This window comes from Arachis hypogaea, chromosome 14, assembly GCF_003086295.3.
Source record: "Arachis hypogaea cultivar Tifrunner chromosome 14, arahy.Tifrunner.gnm2.J5K5, whole genome shotgun sequence".
NCBI classification, from domain to species: Eukaryota; Viridiplantae; Streptophyta; class Magnoliopsida; order Fabales; family Fabaceae; genus Arachis; species Arachis hypogaea.
The window spans coordinates 7,812,337-7,828,920 of NC_092049.1; the positions used below are offsets into that span (position 1 = coordinate 7,812,337).

Consider the following 16,584-nt stretch of genomic DNA (forward strand, 5'->3'; position numbering starts at 1 on the left):
TGGAAGACGCGACAACAGAGAGGAGAATGGACACGACGGCAGAGTTACAAAAAGGAACGCCGTAAATAGAAATTACGACGCGGTAAGGGTGATGTCACGGTGAGGTGTGACGATGCGGTGAGAAGGGTGACGAGGGGGTGGCTGCAGAGATGTTGGATGGAGTATGGACAGCCTTAGGGATCTTTGAATTGAAGAGAGGTTATGCAAATAAAGATTAGGAGTTCTAGGTTTCCTATATATATGTGTGTGTGAGAAATGACTAAAAAACATATATGAGAAATAAACTATTAAGGATAATTCAAGGAATTCATAAATTTCGGGGAATAACGGGGACGGGACGGGGATCCCCGCTCGGGTCCCCGCGCCTGCTTCGGGGGAATTTTGTCCTCCATCCCCATCCCCGCAGGAAAAATTCCCCACAATCGGATCCCCATTCGGGGCAGTCCCCGCAGGAATCCCCGCGTCTCGGGGAATTTTGCCATCCCTATTTATATCGTTATACCCAAACATAATTAATAGATAAAAAGATCTTTTTGCATGTGATATCCAAACATAAAATTACTTTTACTTCTTCATAAAATCTTTTAAAAAAAATAACTCGAAAAAATATCTTTTTTTAAAAACTTACTCAAACAAACCCTTAGTATTATATATTCTCGTAAATTTCTAAAATATTAAATATATTCCGTTTTTACTTTGTTTAAAAATTTGGAGCATATTTAAAAGTACATATCATTACTAGTTTGAATCAAATTAAAATATTATACATTTACTGTTAGCTATCTCACGAGGGCAATTCAACATTATTAGGACGGAAATGAAGATCCAAACTAGCAGATGTAACACATTAAAGTAAGAGAATGTAAAATTTTCGTATGACAAAATGATGGTGATAGAGAAAACCTTAGACAAAGTGCCAAATCATCATATCACCCTGAAATTACATAAAGAACTTTAGTTTATTTTTTAAGAAAAGGATGTTGAAAGTGAGAGCGCCTCGCTCAATTTGTGCTCCTCTCTATTTTTTCCACAATAATATCTACAATAATTACCTACCAATTTGATATTCAAAAAATTCAAACGGACATAAAAAGGTTTTTAAAAAATATTAAAAATGTTATTAACAAAACAGACTCTAAATAATTTAAAAAATACATAAAAATAATTAATAAATATTATATTTTTTATAAATAACAAAAAAAATTATATTTATCAAACAGCTTATTTATTTAATTCGAATTTTTTACCAACATTTGAATAAATATTTAAAAAATGTACAAAAAATTCACAACAAAATTTAATCTTTAAAAATCTTATTTTTTTTAATAATATTTTCAAAAAATTACATTAGAATATAATTTTTATTTTATTTTAAAATATATTTAATATCTAATTTTTTTATCATATTTTTTATTTTTTGAGACTTATTTATCATTAATATCTTTTAGAATTATATCTATCATCAAAATAATTTTTTAGATACCATTTTAATAATTTATCCTATCTAAAATGTGTTGGTTAATTTGGTTTTGGGAGAGTTACTTTTTGGTGAGAAGGGGGTCAAAGATTCCAGGAAAGGAAAAAACAGAAGGAAGTAAATCAAGATCCCATGAAACCAAGGGTGCCAAAACAATCAAAGTTCATGAGGAGCACTATCAAAGATATGGAGAACTTAGGGGAGATTTTGAGGAACCTGCTTTAATGCTCCTTGAAGTTTTGGAGTATTAAAATTCTTTTAAAGAGTTAAACAAAAGTTAATATTTATTTTTTTATTTTTTTATTTAAAATTTGTTTAGACTAAGATTATTGTTTTAATTTGGGCCATTTTAAGCCCGTTATATTTTTGAATTAATATTACTCATATTAAATTATTATAAAAAGTTTAAAAAATTAAAAAGTCAAACATATTTTTTGGTATTAATTTTAAAAGACTAAAATATTTTTTTAAGATTAAAGTTATTTAATTTAAATTAAAAATTTAATTTAATTTTAAAAAGAGTGAAACTAAAAAAATTATATTTAAATTTAAAAAGATAAAATTATCTTTTTTAAAGATTAATTTAAAAATTATAAAATATTTATTTAAATATTAATAAAAAGGTAAAATTATCTTTTTGGTGTTGACGTTGTTTAAAATGTATCAAAAAACTAAAAATTTAAACAATAAAAATTATTTTAGAATTAAATTTATTTAAATGAATTAAAAAATATAATTTTAAATTTTAATTTATCAAATAATCTTATAGATAATTTTATAAAGACAAAAAATATCTTTATAAAAATTAAGGGCTGACTTACAAGTTCGAACAACCAATCTAACAACAAATCATAATATCATATAACTTTTATCTAATCCTAATTTCACTTCAATTATCATTCATCTCTTTTTTTATTCATATTTTTTTTTGTTGCAAATTTTTTCTTTTATTTAAAAATCTAATTCTAATTTGGATTGATATTATTTAATAAATTTATAATATTAAAATTTAAATTTAATTTTAAAAGACTAAAATGCACTTTTCATATAATTTTAAATGATAAAAATACTTTTTAAATAATTAAAGTTGTTTTATTAAATAAAAAAATAAAAATTTGAATTTGAATTTTTTTTCTTTAGTAATAAAAGAAACAACACGAAAATGTGAATTCGAATTTAATTAATAGAACCAAATATATTATTTAGTATTAAGCTTAAATATTAAGATATTTCTTTTAGGATTAGATTACTTAAACGAGGTAGAAAGTAAAATTTTAAATTTTAATTTAAAACACTAAAATCGGAGCAAAAATAGAAGACCAGAACAATTAAAATAGAAGAACAACAGAGGAGCACAACAGTATTACCACTCACACCACATGGGAGAAGTAGGCGGCGAGTGAGGGCGAAGTGCCTCCAAGACGGCGGCGACGCGATGATAGACGATAAAGGAGATGCGACGTTGAACGAGACGCCAATGATGGCGGTGAACGGTGGTGATGGATTTGGTTAGAAGTGAGATTTGAGAAAGAGAGTTGTGAGGTAGAATAAATATAAAAAGGGTTTTTTAATTTAAAGCAGAAGAGGTAAAATAAATATAAATAAAATAATAAAAATTTTAACTGCAAAAAACTAATTTAAAAAGATTTAAAAATAAAAATATATGGAGTATTGATTTATTAAATAATCAAAGACTTTAAAAATTCTCGATTCACCAAACTATTAGGGAGTAGTATAAAGGTAGTCATATTAAAAATAATACGAGTATATTAATTTTTTAATTTATAATTAACGGTTTTAAATAGTTACTTTTTTACTTTTTTAAAACCGAATAAATATAATTAATCATATAAGTATAATAATACAAATACGTTTATTTTTATCAAATTAAATTAAGTTATTAATTAAATTATATTTATTTAAATTTTAATTTAAAATTTTATAATTTAAAATTTTAAATTATGTGAATGAAATTAGATTAATTAAATATAAAAATATGCCAGTACGATTTAGATCATACTATAATGAATTTATAAAATTTTAAAACAAAATAAATCTTAAAAGATAAGAATAAAAAAATTGTTATGGGAAATAATAATTTTTTATTTTATTTCAGTAAAAAATTAACACTAATAAAACGTTAAAATTAAAAAAAATATTGCTTACTAAATAAATAAAAATGAGAGATTAATATTTTATGATTATTTTATATTTTTTATTTAAAAGTATAATTTTAAGTTAGTGTTAATTTTTTAAATATTAACATTTTTAAAAAGTATAATTTTTTGGCATTAATTATTTAATGATGTTATCAATATATAATAAAAGCTCCATTAATAAAATATTTTCTAAAATACTATGCTAACGCATGTTACAATATTAATAATATAAAGAAATTTCAAAACTCCAAACAATAAATAAGTATTGTAACATCCACCAAGATTTTGCCCTTTCTTTGCTATAATATTGGCAACATAATTTATAATTTGCTTCACGAAAAACATGTAACCAGCTAACGTAATAAATGCCTAAGTTCTGCTTAGACTTTGACATTATCAACGAGAGCAGTGCAAGGAGGAGCTAAAGGGCAGTCATCACTCAAAAAGTTCTATCATGTTTTATAGTTCATGACATAAGAATTTTCTTGTTTCGCACTTTAATTTGCTTTAAAGCTACTGAATTTGGGATAGTAGTACCTTCAAAAAGTGTAAAACCATAAAGAGAGATTATTAGGAGAAGAGAGATTATTTTCAATCCAGCTCATCAAATCCAAGTTGAACAAAGTGTTGGTTTGCTTAGGGGAAATAAGGGCTTGCCATATACTTTTAGCATTAAACCAGTCTCCAACAACAGAGGCGGAGCTTTACTAGGATAATGTGCCATGGTCCCTCTAAATTTTTTATAAAAATATTAGTAGTAATTTTTTAAAAAATAAGAAATAATTAAGTTAGCTCAAATATTTTATTATAATTTAAAATATTTAGGTTCAATTCTTATCTTATATTTTTATTGTATAATAATTTTTAGGTTTAAAGTTATAATACATCAAAATTAAACGATAAAATTAAATATCAAAAAAATTATTTAACAAAAAAAATAAAAATAAAAAAGATCATCTAACAATCAAATCAAATCAAAAAAGTTATTTAACAAAAAAAAAGTTATCTAATAAAAAGAGATAAGAATAAAAAAAAATCATCTAACAAAATAAAAAATAAAAATCATCATTATAAAAACACTATAAAGACACTCTTCTTGTTACTTGCTTACTTTGCTAAAAAATTAGGTATTTTCTATTATTTAATTTAATATTATTTTATATATTATTACTTATTTAATTTAATTTTTTATATGATAAAAATATTAGAATATTCAATAAATATTGATATTATTGTATTTGTATAAATTGATAAAAAAATCAATAAATATTATAAATTTTAATATTTATCTTTCTAATTTTTTTTACATATTTTACAGGATATATATTCAAATTTTTATACAAAATAATGATGAAAAATTAAAGAATTGATACATTTTTTAAGAGGAAGACTAATATTTAAGAAGGAGAACATATAACTTGTACAATATCAACACTTGTAAATAGTTTTCTACTTTAATGAATCACGAAGAAAGTGAAATACAACTTTCAAAAATTTAAAGAGTTGCATCTGATGAATTTGACCTTAATTTTTTGGAAGGAGACACTGAAAAATTGGCTTCAAATTTGACAATATCACTCAAATGAGAGAGACGAGGTTACACGAATTTATCTTAAATGGGGTCTATATCAAAAGCATCTTAACAATTATCCTCTATCTTGTAGAATTTTTTATTTAAAAGTATTCTTAACACTAACGAAAAAATATAAAAAAATTATCAAATTTTAAATATAAAAATATCCTATTTTTTAAATCATATTTATAAAAAATTAATCAAAATTAATATGTAAAAAAACTTTTGAAAATAATTATGTAATGTTTGAGTATTTTTATAATATTTTAAAATAATTTATCGGCAAATTAAAAAATTAGACATAATTTTAGTAGCGTAATCTAATAATAAGAATAATATTATAGTAAAGAATAAAGATTATTTTTTAATAAAAAGATATATGCAATGCATATATTTTTCTAAATTTAATAAAAATCTTGGTTGTTCAAACAAAATTTCTCTAATAATAAAAAATAAAAGAGGTTAGTAATTAACTGATGCCCAAAAAGTGAATATTAGGGAAACATGTTGGCTTACACTTAGGAAACATAATGGAGCAGCAAATCCTTGCAGACCAAAACTTCCCTCTCTTCAAACCCACCTCCAAACCCTCCCGAAACCCTATCTCCACCGTCAACAACAATCACTCAACCTCTAAGCCAGCAGCTGCCGCCGCATCCACCACCACAGATTCCTCCTCTTCCTCCGCCTCCACATTCGCCGAACTCGGCCTTGCCGAATGGGCTGTCAAGACTTGCGGCGAGCTCGGGATGAAGCGTCCCCGGCGTGTTCAGTCGCGCTGCATCCCGCGCGTGCTGGAGGGCCGCCACGTGCTCGGCATCGATGAAACTGGCAGCGGCAAGACCGCCGCCTTCGCCCTCCCGATCCTCCACCGCCTGTCGGAGCACCCGTTCGGTGTGTTCGCGTTGGTGGTGACGCCCACTAGGGAACTGGCGTTCCAGCTAGCGGAGCAGTTCCGCGCCCTCGGTTCCTGCCTCCACCTCCGCATTGCAGTGGTTGTCGGCGGCATGGACATGCTTCGGCAGACCAAGGAGCTTGCTGCCAGGCCCCACGTCGTTATTGCCACGCCGGGGAGGATCAAGGCCTTGCTCGAGAATCCTGATATTCCTCCAGTTTTTGCTAGAACTAAGGTAATAACTAGGTTCAACTCTTTCGTGTTTGTATAGTCTAAAAATATGTGATTGTTCATAATTTCTCAAACTATTAGTACTGTTTGTGAAGAGTGACTTGCTTAAAAAAATGTTTAATTTGAAGAATTCAATTGCAATTTTTAAATTATAGGAGGGTTTAAAAGTCAGGGAATTTCTAGGAAGCAACTTTCAGTGGATTTATTTTAATCTATGTATTAGTGGTCGTGATGTTTTTTTGTTCTGTTAATGGATAATAAGGTTTTGATGTTGCTGTTGTGTGGTTCTGGTTTACTGTGAATGATGCTGTGATTTTCAATGGAGGTATATGGAGGGCTTGTAGTGTAGAACTGTGTCCCAGAAGCTTGGAAGGTAGGACATAGGTTATATATATGTGTATATATATATGGAACTACATTGTGTATATCTAAATGTTATGCATTTCTTTACCTTCATATTTATATGCAGTTCCTTGTCCTGGATGAAGCAGATCGAGTTCTTGATGTCGGTTTTCAGGAGGAATTGAAATTTATCTTTAAGTGCTTACCAGAAAATCGGCAAAATCTGTTCTTTTCTGCAACAACCACAAGTAATCTGCAAAAGTTGTCTGAGCGTTACCAGGATAGACTGTATGTCTACGAGGCATATGAAGGCCTGAAAACTGTAGAAACACTTAAGCAACAGGCTATGTTCATCCCTAAAAAGGTCAAGGAGGTATATTTGATGCATATTTTATCAAAAATGGAAGATATGGACATCCGATCTGCCATTGTATTTATCTCTACATGCAGGTATCTCTCTTAATAACATTAGTGAACTTTCATAACCCGCTTTTGTTTTCTGTCTTATGGTTTCCTGTTCATTTTTTCTTATCTATGGTGCATAATCTTATTTATTTATTTTGGGTTCTAATGCACCGTGCTGCCATTTTGGGTAATATCTCAAACAAGTATGCCGACTTATTTTTCTAATGTTATAGTTGGCACTTATGCATCTATGGAAAACTATCAGCTAATCCCAGACAACTTTCACAGTTTTAACAGCAACTTTATTTCACTTATCAGAGTACTGTCTATGAATCAAATGACATTATGTGTCCTACTGTAAACAATGTTTATGGCTGAGCGCCCGATCCATTAATTAAAATCCAAGTCTTGTTTAATGTTTCTGTCCATAGTTTTCTTTGTTTTCCTTATCCCTCCTACCTATTGAACTATCCTCAATTTGATCTACTCTTCTGTTTGGGTTAAAAAAAGTGATGATAGTTAAGTAATCTGATGCAACTTTTAATTAACTATGACCAGACCTGGAAGAGTGATAATAGCATACAATGGTTTTTTGACATAGAATAACTACTATAATACAGTTAAATTCTTGCAATTTCGGTAGATTATTGTTATGCATTTATACTTTTCAAGGAATGGTCATAGTCTCTTAGTTAATGAAAATATTAATTTTATGTTTAGTTAACTGTACTGGCTTTTCCGCTTTCTATGTAAAGGTTGTTTGTGCTGCCTGTCACTGATATCCCCATATAAGATTGATAACATCTATTGTTCCTCAATTGCAGAGATTGTCATCGTTTAAGTTTAATGCTAGAAGTGCTTGATCTTGAAGCGGCAGCCCTATATTCATTTAAATCGCAGGCTCAAAGGCTTGAGGCACTTCAACGGTTTAAATCAGGGAAGGTCTCTGTACTGCTAGCAACAGATGTTGCCAGCCGTGGTTTGGATATCCCGACAGTCGACCTTGTTATCAATTATGATGTTCCAAGGTTATTTTTCTTGACCATCTTTTATAATATTTCGTAGTTGACTTCTGAAGCACCTGATATTTGATAAAAGGTAGTTCAACTTCTCATCTGCAGGTTTCCACGAGACTATGTTCATCGTGTTGGTCGTACTGCCAGAGCAGGTAGAGGAGGACTGGCTTTGAGCCTTGTCACCCAGGTAAATCATATTCTTAGAAATATAATGAGCTGCTAATATGAAGCAATATTTGGAATACCTTTTGGTAAGTATATTGATTTGTTTGTCTTTCACCCCTTCTAATTCTTACTTTGTATGGCTACTTTGCTTGAACAAAGACCACTGTACTATCTGGCTTATTACTTCTGACCACTCTTAGTGGAAAGTACCAGCGAATAAAATTGAATTCCCAGAAGCTTACTTTCCTCCTCTTCCTTTTCATTCTTTGTCCTCTTGTTTTCTGTAGAGGGCAGTGAAATTTTGGGGTAGTGGTGGTTGCTAGTTGCTCGATATCTCTCCTTTTATTTATTTGTGTGATAGGTGTCTTTTTGTGTTGTAACTTTATAGGCTTTGCAGTTGCAGTGTCCTTATTATTTGATTTGTTTCATGTCATTAATGAGAACATCAAGGATTGTGATTTTACATTGCATTGATTTTGTAACTGTGTTATCATTTTAACTTGGCTCTTGCAGAATGATGTTGAACTTGTTCGTGAAATAGAAGCTCTTATTGAAAGGCAACTTGAAATGATTGAATACAAAGAAAATGAGGTTCTTTCTATCATGAAAAAGGTATGGCTGAATTTCATATTTGGTTCCCTCCCCTATCACTTTTGTGGTTGTGGCTTGTTCAATCAGAAACTCTGCAAAGTTTAAAATTTTCCAATTTCCTTTTTTTTCCCCTTTGTGGTGTTGTAGGTTTTCAGTGCCAAAAATGTGGCAGAAATGAAGATGATGGATGATGGATTTGAGGAGAAAGCAAAGGAGAGGAAAAAACAGAAACTGAAAATGCTAGCAGAGAAAGGATTGTTAAATAAAAGAGGTAATAAGAGAAAAAGAAACAAATTTGCAGAAGGAAAGAAGCAGAAAAAAGGTGGAAGCATCAGCAGATAAATCATCCTTAAAGAAGGTGAGTAAGAAGAGGGAGTAAACTGGTATGACTATGGGGAAAGCCCCTCAAAGGACAAATTGGAATTATTAAAGAAAAGGGCCTAGAAGTAGTCAAAATTCAAAGCAAAAGGAAGAGGAGAAAGATCATTGAAGTAGAGGACTAAATGGAACTAAAACATAGTAGTGTTTTGATAAGTTATGGCTGTTCCAACAATTTGGAGTGGTTTTCACTTTTCACATCTTTACAAGGTGGCAGATTTTGTTTGTCACTTGGTCTAATTTTTGAAAAATTACACTCGATGCATGTATTACTAACGTTAAATTTTAGGACTAGAATTTTTTATAAGAAGTTTTATCATTCTCTGTGGAGGAAAAGATTTATACACCACATTGCTTTTCAAATTTTCACCAGTGTTTAGAACTTTTTGGAACCTGAGAGAATCTCCAATGTATGCACGGTACGGTGGGAGTATTTACAAAGTCTGAGGCAATTGGTGAGGTTTATTTTGGGGGTTGTAACACTCTTTGGAGAGCTCTAGGTTTCGGTACTTATAAAGATATTCCGACTAATGGAGATTAGATGTAGGCATTTTAAGTCGAATAAGTATATATCGTTAGTGTATATTATTTGAACTCTTATCTCTTGTAGAGTTATTTAGTCCACCAAAACCTTCTAAACCTTTTTTTTATTCAGTTGCACTAAATTAGGTATCATCATTAAATTTCGAGACTCAACTCACATAATTCCAAGACATATAAATACTTGGGGAAAGGGGGGCCCGGGGGGGGGGGGGTTTGGGGGACTTAATATAGAGATGAACAATAGAAAAGATAAGAAAAAGTTTGTAAACGTTATTATTGCAATGATGCAGAGGAGAATGCAGCCTTTTATTTTACCCACCAAATATTATCACTTAGTTGTTTTTTCTTTTTACCAGAGCAGATACAGGGTTCAAGGCTTCAAGCATCAAACCTATCATAATTTTCATTTATTTATTTATTTTTTGGTGACTAATTTTCATTTATTAATTTGTAGGGGTCCCAATGCGGCAATGTGGGCTTCCTATTTTTACTTGGGTTGGGCCCTAATGGGACACACGGAAAGTTTCAAACTTCGTGGTCTTCTACTTCCAAAAACACAAAGGCCCTTTGCCTATGATATACGGAAATATCCCAGTTTATTTTCCAAAAAAATAAATAAATTAGAGAAAAAATACAATTAGTTCGTTAGTCAGTACTCAGTAGTCACTGCAAGATCCCAAAAAAAAAATAAAAAATAAAAATAAAAATAAAAAATAAAAACGAAAAACTGATCTCAGCGCATGGATGACCAAAGACAGAGATGTCATCACTTATTATTTATTAGAAGCCCTTTAAATGGTATTCGTACGTCATACCTACACTATGAAGGAAAAACATCGCATGGTTTCCTACCACGTTTTTATTTACGTTCCAGTTCCATTAATAATTCAAAATTTTTTTAGTTAGAATATAGTATCAAGTTTAGTAAAAAAAATTTTGAAAAGGTATTTATAATTTTAAAAAATATAAATATTTCACTGTGGTTGATAAATAAAAAATCATATATTTATATTTGTAACTTCACTTAAAAAATAATTTTCTAAATTAACTCATATTTATTAAAATAAAAAAGTTTCATGTAACTCTACATATTAATAAATATTTATATTTATTATTTATTATAAGACCTAATAACCCAAAAATTTGATGTGACTTAGGTGCACTAATAAATTGATTAGAAAATTTTCAAATAATCTAAAAATACTAGTGTTCTAGTCATTTTAATCATTAATCTTAATTATATATATGTCTTATGATTGAAACTTGAAAGTGATAGTTAAAACTGTTGAAACGCTAATATTGCAATAGATTGTGAAGGAAAATGAATGGAGAGGAAGAGACATTTTGATTTGAATGTGTACCTAACATAGCAGGTAGAAGCAAACCTTCCTATCTCTTTGGACCCAACATGAACACGCGTAGCAATGAAACGGCTTCAAAGTAGTTGTGACTTGTGAACCTGTTTGGTATGTGACGTTGAACAAAGTAGTTGGCATATAGTGGGAGTGGGACATAATCATTTTGGATTATCTTTCTTTCATTGGACATTGCTAATGCAATCCATTATATCCATCCATTTTCTATTTGAGACTAGCTAGTCACATTCTCACAAACCCTTTTGGTTTGATGCGATTTGTGGACAATTATAAACCCCTACTACTTCATGCATATGCCCCCACAAAGTAGATACAATAGACGACCTTCATATGAAATCAACTTTAATCGTCCTCAATTTTCCAACAACCATGTTTCTCCATTGGCCCAACCAAAACAAACTCATCTCTATTCTGCTTTTCTTTTCCTTTAGATCAAGCTAGAAAGGTGATAAAATGAAAAACTAAAGTTTAATCATCCTTTAATTAAAAATACTAATTTGACTAATTTCTAATCCCTAATTTTTATTTCCTACCAAAATTTTCAACTCCTATTGATTTTTTTTTTATAAATTATTTATTAAACTAAGTTAACCAAAATATTAAGATGTCATTTCGAATATGACTCTAAAAACTTTAGTCTCTAATTATATACTGCATCAACAAAAAATAAATAAACGTACTCTCACCATATATATATGATTAAACTTAACAATATTTATATTGGGTGAAACATGAAATTTAAAATTTAAGGTGTAGAGTTTAGGTTTTAGAATTTAGAATTTAGGTTTAAAATATAAATATTAAAAATTTAACATAAAAATTTTAAGATTATTGTTTAAGGTTTCAAAATTTGGAGCATAATTGAGAGTTTGAACATCAAAATCAACTTAAATCTGTTTTATTTTATTTAGAATTTTTTCTTCATCATAATGGTGCTTGATTCAGCATTGTTATAAATAATACATATACCAGTATTGCTTATTAGGCCTTTGAAATACTTCCTTGATGGAGGCCCAAAAATCCTATATATTTGTATCCAACCATGCTACCTATACAGAAACAATCAGTTATGTGTATTAAAATATAAAATATATATTAAAAATATGGTAAATAATACATGTATTTATATACAAATAATATTATGTAATTAAGTTTTTTCAATTTATATCAATCAATTTTTTAAAAGTTATTTTGTTTATTTTAATTTTAAATTTTAAATCATAAATTTTTAACTTTAAATTTTAAATTATAAATATAAATACCAAAGTTGACTAATATTAGTTAACTAAAAGTTAGTTTCATATAAATTTTTTTATATAAATACATGATGATTTATCTAGTAGATAATTTTTTTTTATGTATACAAATTTTTTTTTCACTTGCAAAACTAATAATTTTGATGACCTAGAAATAATGCAAGAGTTCAACTGACATATTCACTAAGACACATATTAAAGATATTATTAGTAAAGTTTTTAGTAAATGTACATTAAAAAATATTTTTTTATTTTTTTAAAGATTTAATTAATATATGTCCCAAAAAATAAGTTAATATTATTATTAATGGAAGATTTTAACTTTTTATTTTAACAAATACATAATAATTACATTAAAAACTTAACTTTGCATATTTTTTTATAATAATTTTTTTTTTGGTTGCCCATGGTATCCCCCAACCCGACAGGTCAAGGACTAATCTGTCGCGGATCTGAGTTCCATTTAAGGGGTCTGCCGCTGACCAATGGGTTGCTGCATGCACAAGGCAGGATTCGAACCCCCGACACTTGTTTAAGCAGACGAGTGAGCTAACCACTCGACCAACCCAAATTGGTTTAATAAATTTTTTATTAATAATTTTAATTTATAGTCTTAAGATACATGTTAGCTAATTTTTTTTTATACCAATTTTGTTATTCTTAGCTAAGCCCATAATGTAAATTGTTTTGGATAACCCATCTCTATTTCCCAAGCTCCAAAAGAAATGGTAAAAACCTAAAAACAAGGCAAGTTGTATTGTTTTGCCTTGTACTAATTGGTATGGTCTATAAATTGTTACCATTTACCACACCACACTGTCCCTTCAATGATCAGAGATATTTTTTCTTGGGACATGAAAAATGTTACTTCTTTCTAGACACCATAAACATAAAGGAGCACTAAAAACCACATTTTCTTCCTTCTTTCTTTCTTTTCATTTACCATTCCCTTAAATGCAAAACCAGACCCTATTTAATGACCCCTTATGTGTGTGAATATGAATATCAATACTGAGTCTGAAGTGCCTTTGTCATTTGTACCAGTTCACTGTTCTCACTCCTCACACCCTCAAACTTTGACCACTTGGCACAATCTAAGCTCCACACACCATTAGTACTATCTTACAAAAACTTAAATGCATAATTGAAACCTGTGTCTATTTAAGTGGTGAAGAATTTAGTGGTTGGTGTTCATCTCCATTGTTTTCTTTTGCATTGTTAGTGTCTAGAGAAAATGAGTTATTTGGGTGTAGGTGTTAGTCCTGGAACAGTTCCAGTGTACCATAGTACAAACCTGAAATTGTTGGATAAGAGGATCAAGATAGCTGAGTTGGTGTTAAGGTTTATGATTCTTGGTCTTGGAGTTGTTGCAGCTGTTCTTATTGGAACTGATTCACAAGTGAAGGTGTTTTTCTCCTTTGAGAAGGAAGCTAAATTTACTGATGTTAAGGCTTTGGTGTAAGTATCTATTAATCTATGTTCTATGTTAATTTCTAGCAATAAAAGTGTTGTCCTAATTCATTAGTTTTTGATGGATTAAAAAACTTTGCAGATTCTTGGTAGTTGCTAATGGTTTGGCTGCTGGATACTCTTTGATTCAAGGATTCCGTTGTGTTGTGAATTTGGTTAGGGGAAGTGTTCTCTTCAACAAGCCCTTAGCTTGGGCCATTTTCTCTGCTGATCAGGTACCCTTTTATATTTGAAAGATCACATCCTGCTTTTTTTTGTTGTTGTCTTATACATTGTGGTCAAAACTCAAAACACAAGATTATCAAGATTCTTGCATCAACATCTTGCTTTTTCCTCAAACATTTTGTTGCCATGTTGATTAATATCACTTATTTTTTTATAAATTCATGGAAAGACATAATAAAAAGATAATTTATCATTATGTCCATAGTGATATAACATGAGTGACAATATATATATTTTTATTTTATAATTTTAAGTTTTCTAAGTTCCACAAGTTTAGGTAAACTTTCAAGTTTGATAGGCTTAATTTAAAAAGGAAGTTTTATTTGTTTTTTCTGCACATCAACTTGGTGTATGAATTATGAAATGAGGTGATGAACCCATGTGAAATTAATTAGGCAAAACTGTCATAGGACATAGTGTGAATTATTTGATTGACTTTTCTTGTTGACTTCCAATACAAAGAATATGATCTGATTTAATATGCTATGGAGACTCAAAGAGAGTAGGGTCAGTTTGGAAAATATCATAGATAGAGACTCTGTTTCTCTTAACCTTTCAATTTTTCACACTTAAATGTTTTAGAAAAAGTTTGTTTTAATCTTTACAAATAAAAAAAATTAATAATTTGAAAGGAGTTAGGATAACATATCAGAAAAATACATAGTTAAATGTAAGAGGTAATGATGACCCACAAAATTGAGGTGTTTCAATATCAATCATGAAATATTAATGTATGGCCCATTGAGGGACCACTTTGGTTTTAGGTACCATATCATAAGATATACTTAACCTCAAGGTTTGGTATGTCACAAATGCCTTCTGATTGTTTAGATTTTTAATATGTGGTTGGGAATCTCCAAAGCAATTACATTTCATGGGTATGGTAGATGTGCCCTGCCCCACAACTTGTATAGACTTTTATTGTACAAATATTTTTCTCTCTTCTAAATACATCATTCCCAATTCCCAAAGAATAGGTCCCCATTCAGTGTCACCAAATAAGTTTTTTTTTTTTAATTCATATATATAATGAAAATATGAGAATGATTAGTGCTCACTTTTTTTTTAAATACTTTTTATTATGGGAAAGTATGAGGAGCCAATGAAATATTTGTATAATATGTACAATGGAAATTTAGGGAGTATTAGAGATATAATCATTAGTGTTATCTTTTCCCATCAGCTGAAGCTTTTAGGATGAGTAGTATCATGACATGGTATTAGAACTTTAGATCCGAAAGGTCAACAGTTCGATCCTTGGTGAACCTGAAAATCAGCCCATTGTACACATTGTATAAATAGGCCATTGTCTTCCTAGCTGGACTCTTTTATTATATATAATATATAAAAATATTTATTTTTGTTATTTTCAAAATTTAAATTCAAGACTTATTAGTTAAATTATAAGAAATTTACCATCTCAGTTATTTTTACACACATTTAATAGATAAAAAAGTGAATCAATAAATATGTTTACACACATTGATATTACTAGAAATTCAAAGGTACTGATAATATGTTTTGGGAATGTATGCAGATAATGGCATATGTAACAGTTTCAGCAGTGGCGGGTGCAGGGCAATCAGCAGTGTTTGCAAAGGAGGGGCAGCAAGAACTGCAATGGATGAAAGTATGCAACATGTATGAGAAATTCTGCAACCAAGTGGGAGAAGGAGTGGCTAGTGCTGTTGTAGCTTGCATCAGCATGGTGCTCCTCTCTTGCATTTCTTCTTTCACTCTCTTCCGTTTGTATGGTCCTAACAAAACCAAATCTGCTGCTTGGTAATAATAATGCATTACTCTGCAACTAAGAAGTAACCTAGCTAGCTACCTCTGTTTTGGACCATTACAATAGTTATTTATGTAATTTAGGAAACAAAAATGTTTTTTTTTTCTCTTGTGTACGCCTCTTTGAATATTTTTCATTTTTTGGTATACTATCAAAAGATTAAAAATGTACAAAAGAGATGTACACAATCTTAGTGCATGTAACATTCTACTTTTTTAAGACATGGTTCTTTTTGTGTATATGTATGGATCTAGTTGTGGTGAATGATGTTGTTATTTGATAATATGAAAGGATATTTTACTGATCAAGGGCTTAATTATTTATGCCATTTAAGTTGAAAGTTGTTGACTTCTTTGTTATGTGCGTGGAAGGTTAATAATCAAGAGACATGATTCTGAATTAGAATATATGTGATAGATGCTAGTTTAAGTAATTTTGATATTTTGTTCTAAAATATCAATGGAGCATATATGTCTATGATCAATACATAGCTACTCATGCCAATCTCCACTTTTTAACACTCAAAGTTCTTATTTGCTTTCTACTTTTTTTTCTTTCATCACTTTTATTATTTTGCCAGAGTATTAATAAATTAAAGGATTTTAGAGGAAAAAAAAAATCTTAATCAAAGGAAAGAAGAAAAGTAAGAAAACCAAATTTTGTGGTGAATGTTATTAATGTGCACAATTTGTA

The 16,584-nt window shown here is 29.6% G+C and overlaps 2 protein-coding genes across 2 annotated transcripts; both read left to right on the forward strand.

Annotated features, from left to right (window-relative positions):
- Positions 1-5,588: 5,588 nt before the first annotated feature.
- On the forward strand, positions 5,589-9,595 carry LOC112741316 (DEAD-box ATP-dependent RNA helicase 36). Its single transcript, XM_025790245.3, has 6 exons — positions 5,589-6,339; positions 6,805-7,127; positions 7,907-8,110; positions 8,204-8,285; positions 8,777-8,875; positions 9,002-9,595. Exons 1-6 carry the CDS (start codon positions 5,740-5,742, stop codon positions 9,194-9,196), a joined length of 1,503 nt encoding a protein of 500 aa, XP_025646030.1. The 5' UTR covers positions 5,589-5,739; the 3' UTR covers positions 9,197-9,595.
- A 3,200-nt stretch (positions 9,596-12,795) lies between these two features.
- On the forward strand, positions 12,796-16,195 carry LOC112741317 (CASP-like protein 2B1). Its single transcript, XM_025790246.3, has 3 exons — positions 12,796-13,865; positions 13,960-14,092; positions 15,640-16,195. Exons 1-3 carry the CDS (start codon positions 13,642-13,644, stop codon positions 15,886-15,888), a joined length of 606 nt encoding a protein of 201 aa, XP_025646031.1. The 5' UTR covers positions 12,796-13,641; the 3' UTR covers positions 15,889-16,195.
- Positions 16,196-16,584: the final 389 nt, after the last annotated feature.

Excerpts from the sequence above, each read along its gene's own strand:
- LOC112741317 (XM_025790246.3), top strand. The coding sequence starts at position 13,642 with ATGAGTTATTTGGGTGTAGGTGTTAGTCCTGGAACAGTTCCAGTGTAC. Across the intron at positions 13,866-13,959 it reads ACTGATGTTAAGGCTTTGGT|ATTCTTGGTAGTTGCTAATG; the intron begins GTAAGTATCTAT and ends AAAACTTTGCAG. Across the intron at positions 14,093-15,639 it reads CCATTTTCTCTGCTGATCAG|ATAATGGCATATGTAACAGT; the intron begins GTACCCTTTTAT and ends GAATGTATGCAG.
- LOC112741316 (XM_025790245.3), top strand. The coding sequence starts at position 5,740 with ATGGAGCAGCAAATCCTTGCAGACCAAAACTTCCCTCTCTTCAAACCC. Across the intron at positions 6,340-6,804 it reads CAGTTTTTGCTAGAACTAAG|TTCCTTGTCCTGGATGAAGC; the intron begins GTAATAACTAGG and ends ATTTATATGCAG. Across the intron at positions 8,286-8,776 it reads CTTTGAGCCTTGTCACCCAG|AATGATGTTGAACTTGTTCG; the intron begins GTAAATCATATT and ends TGGCTCTTGCAG.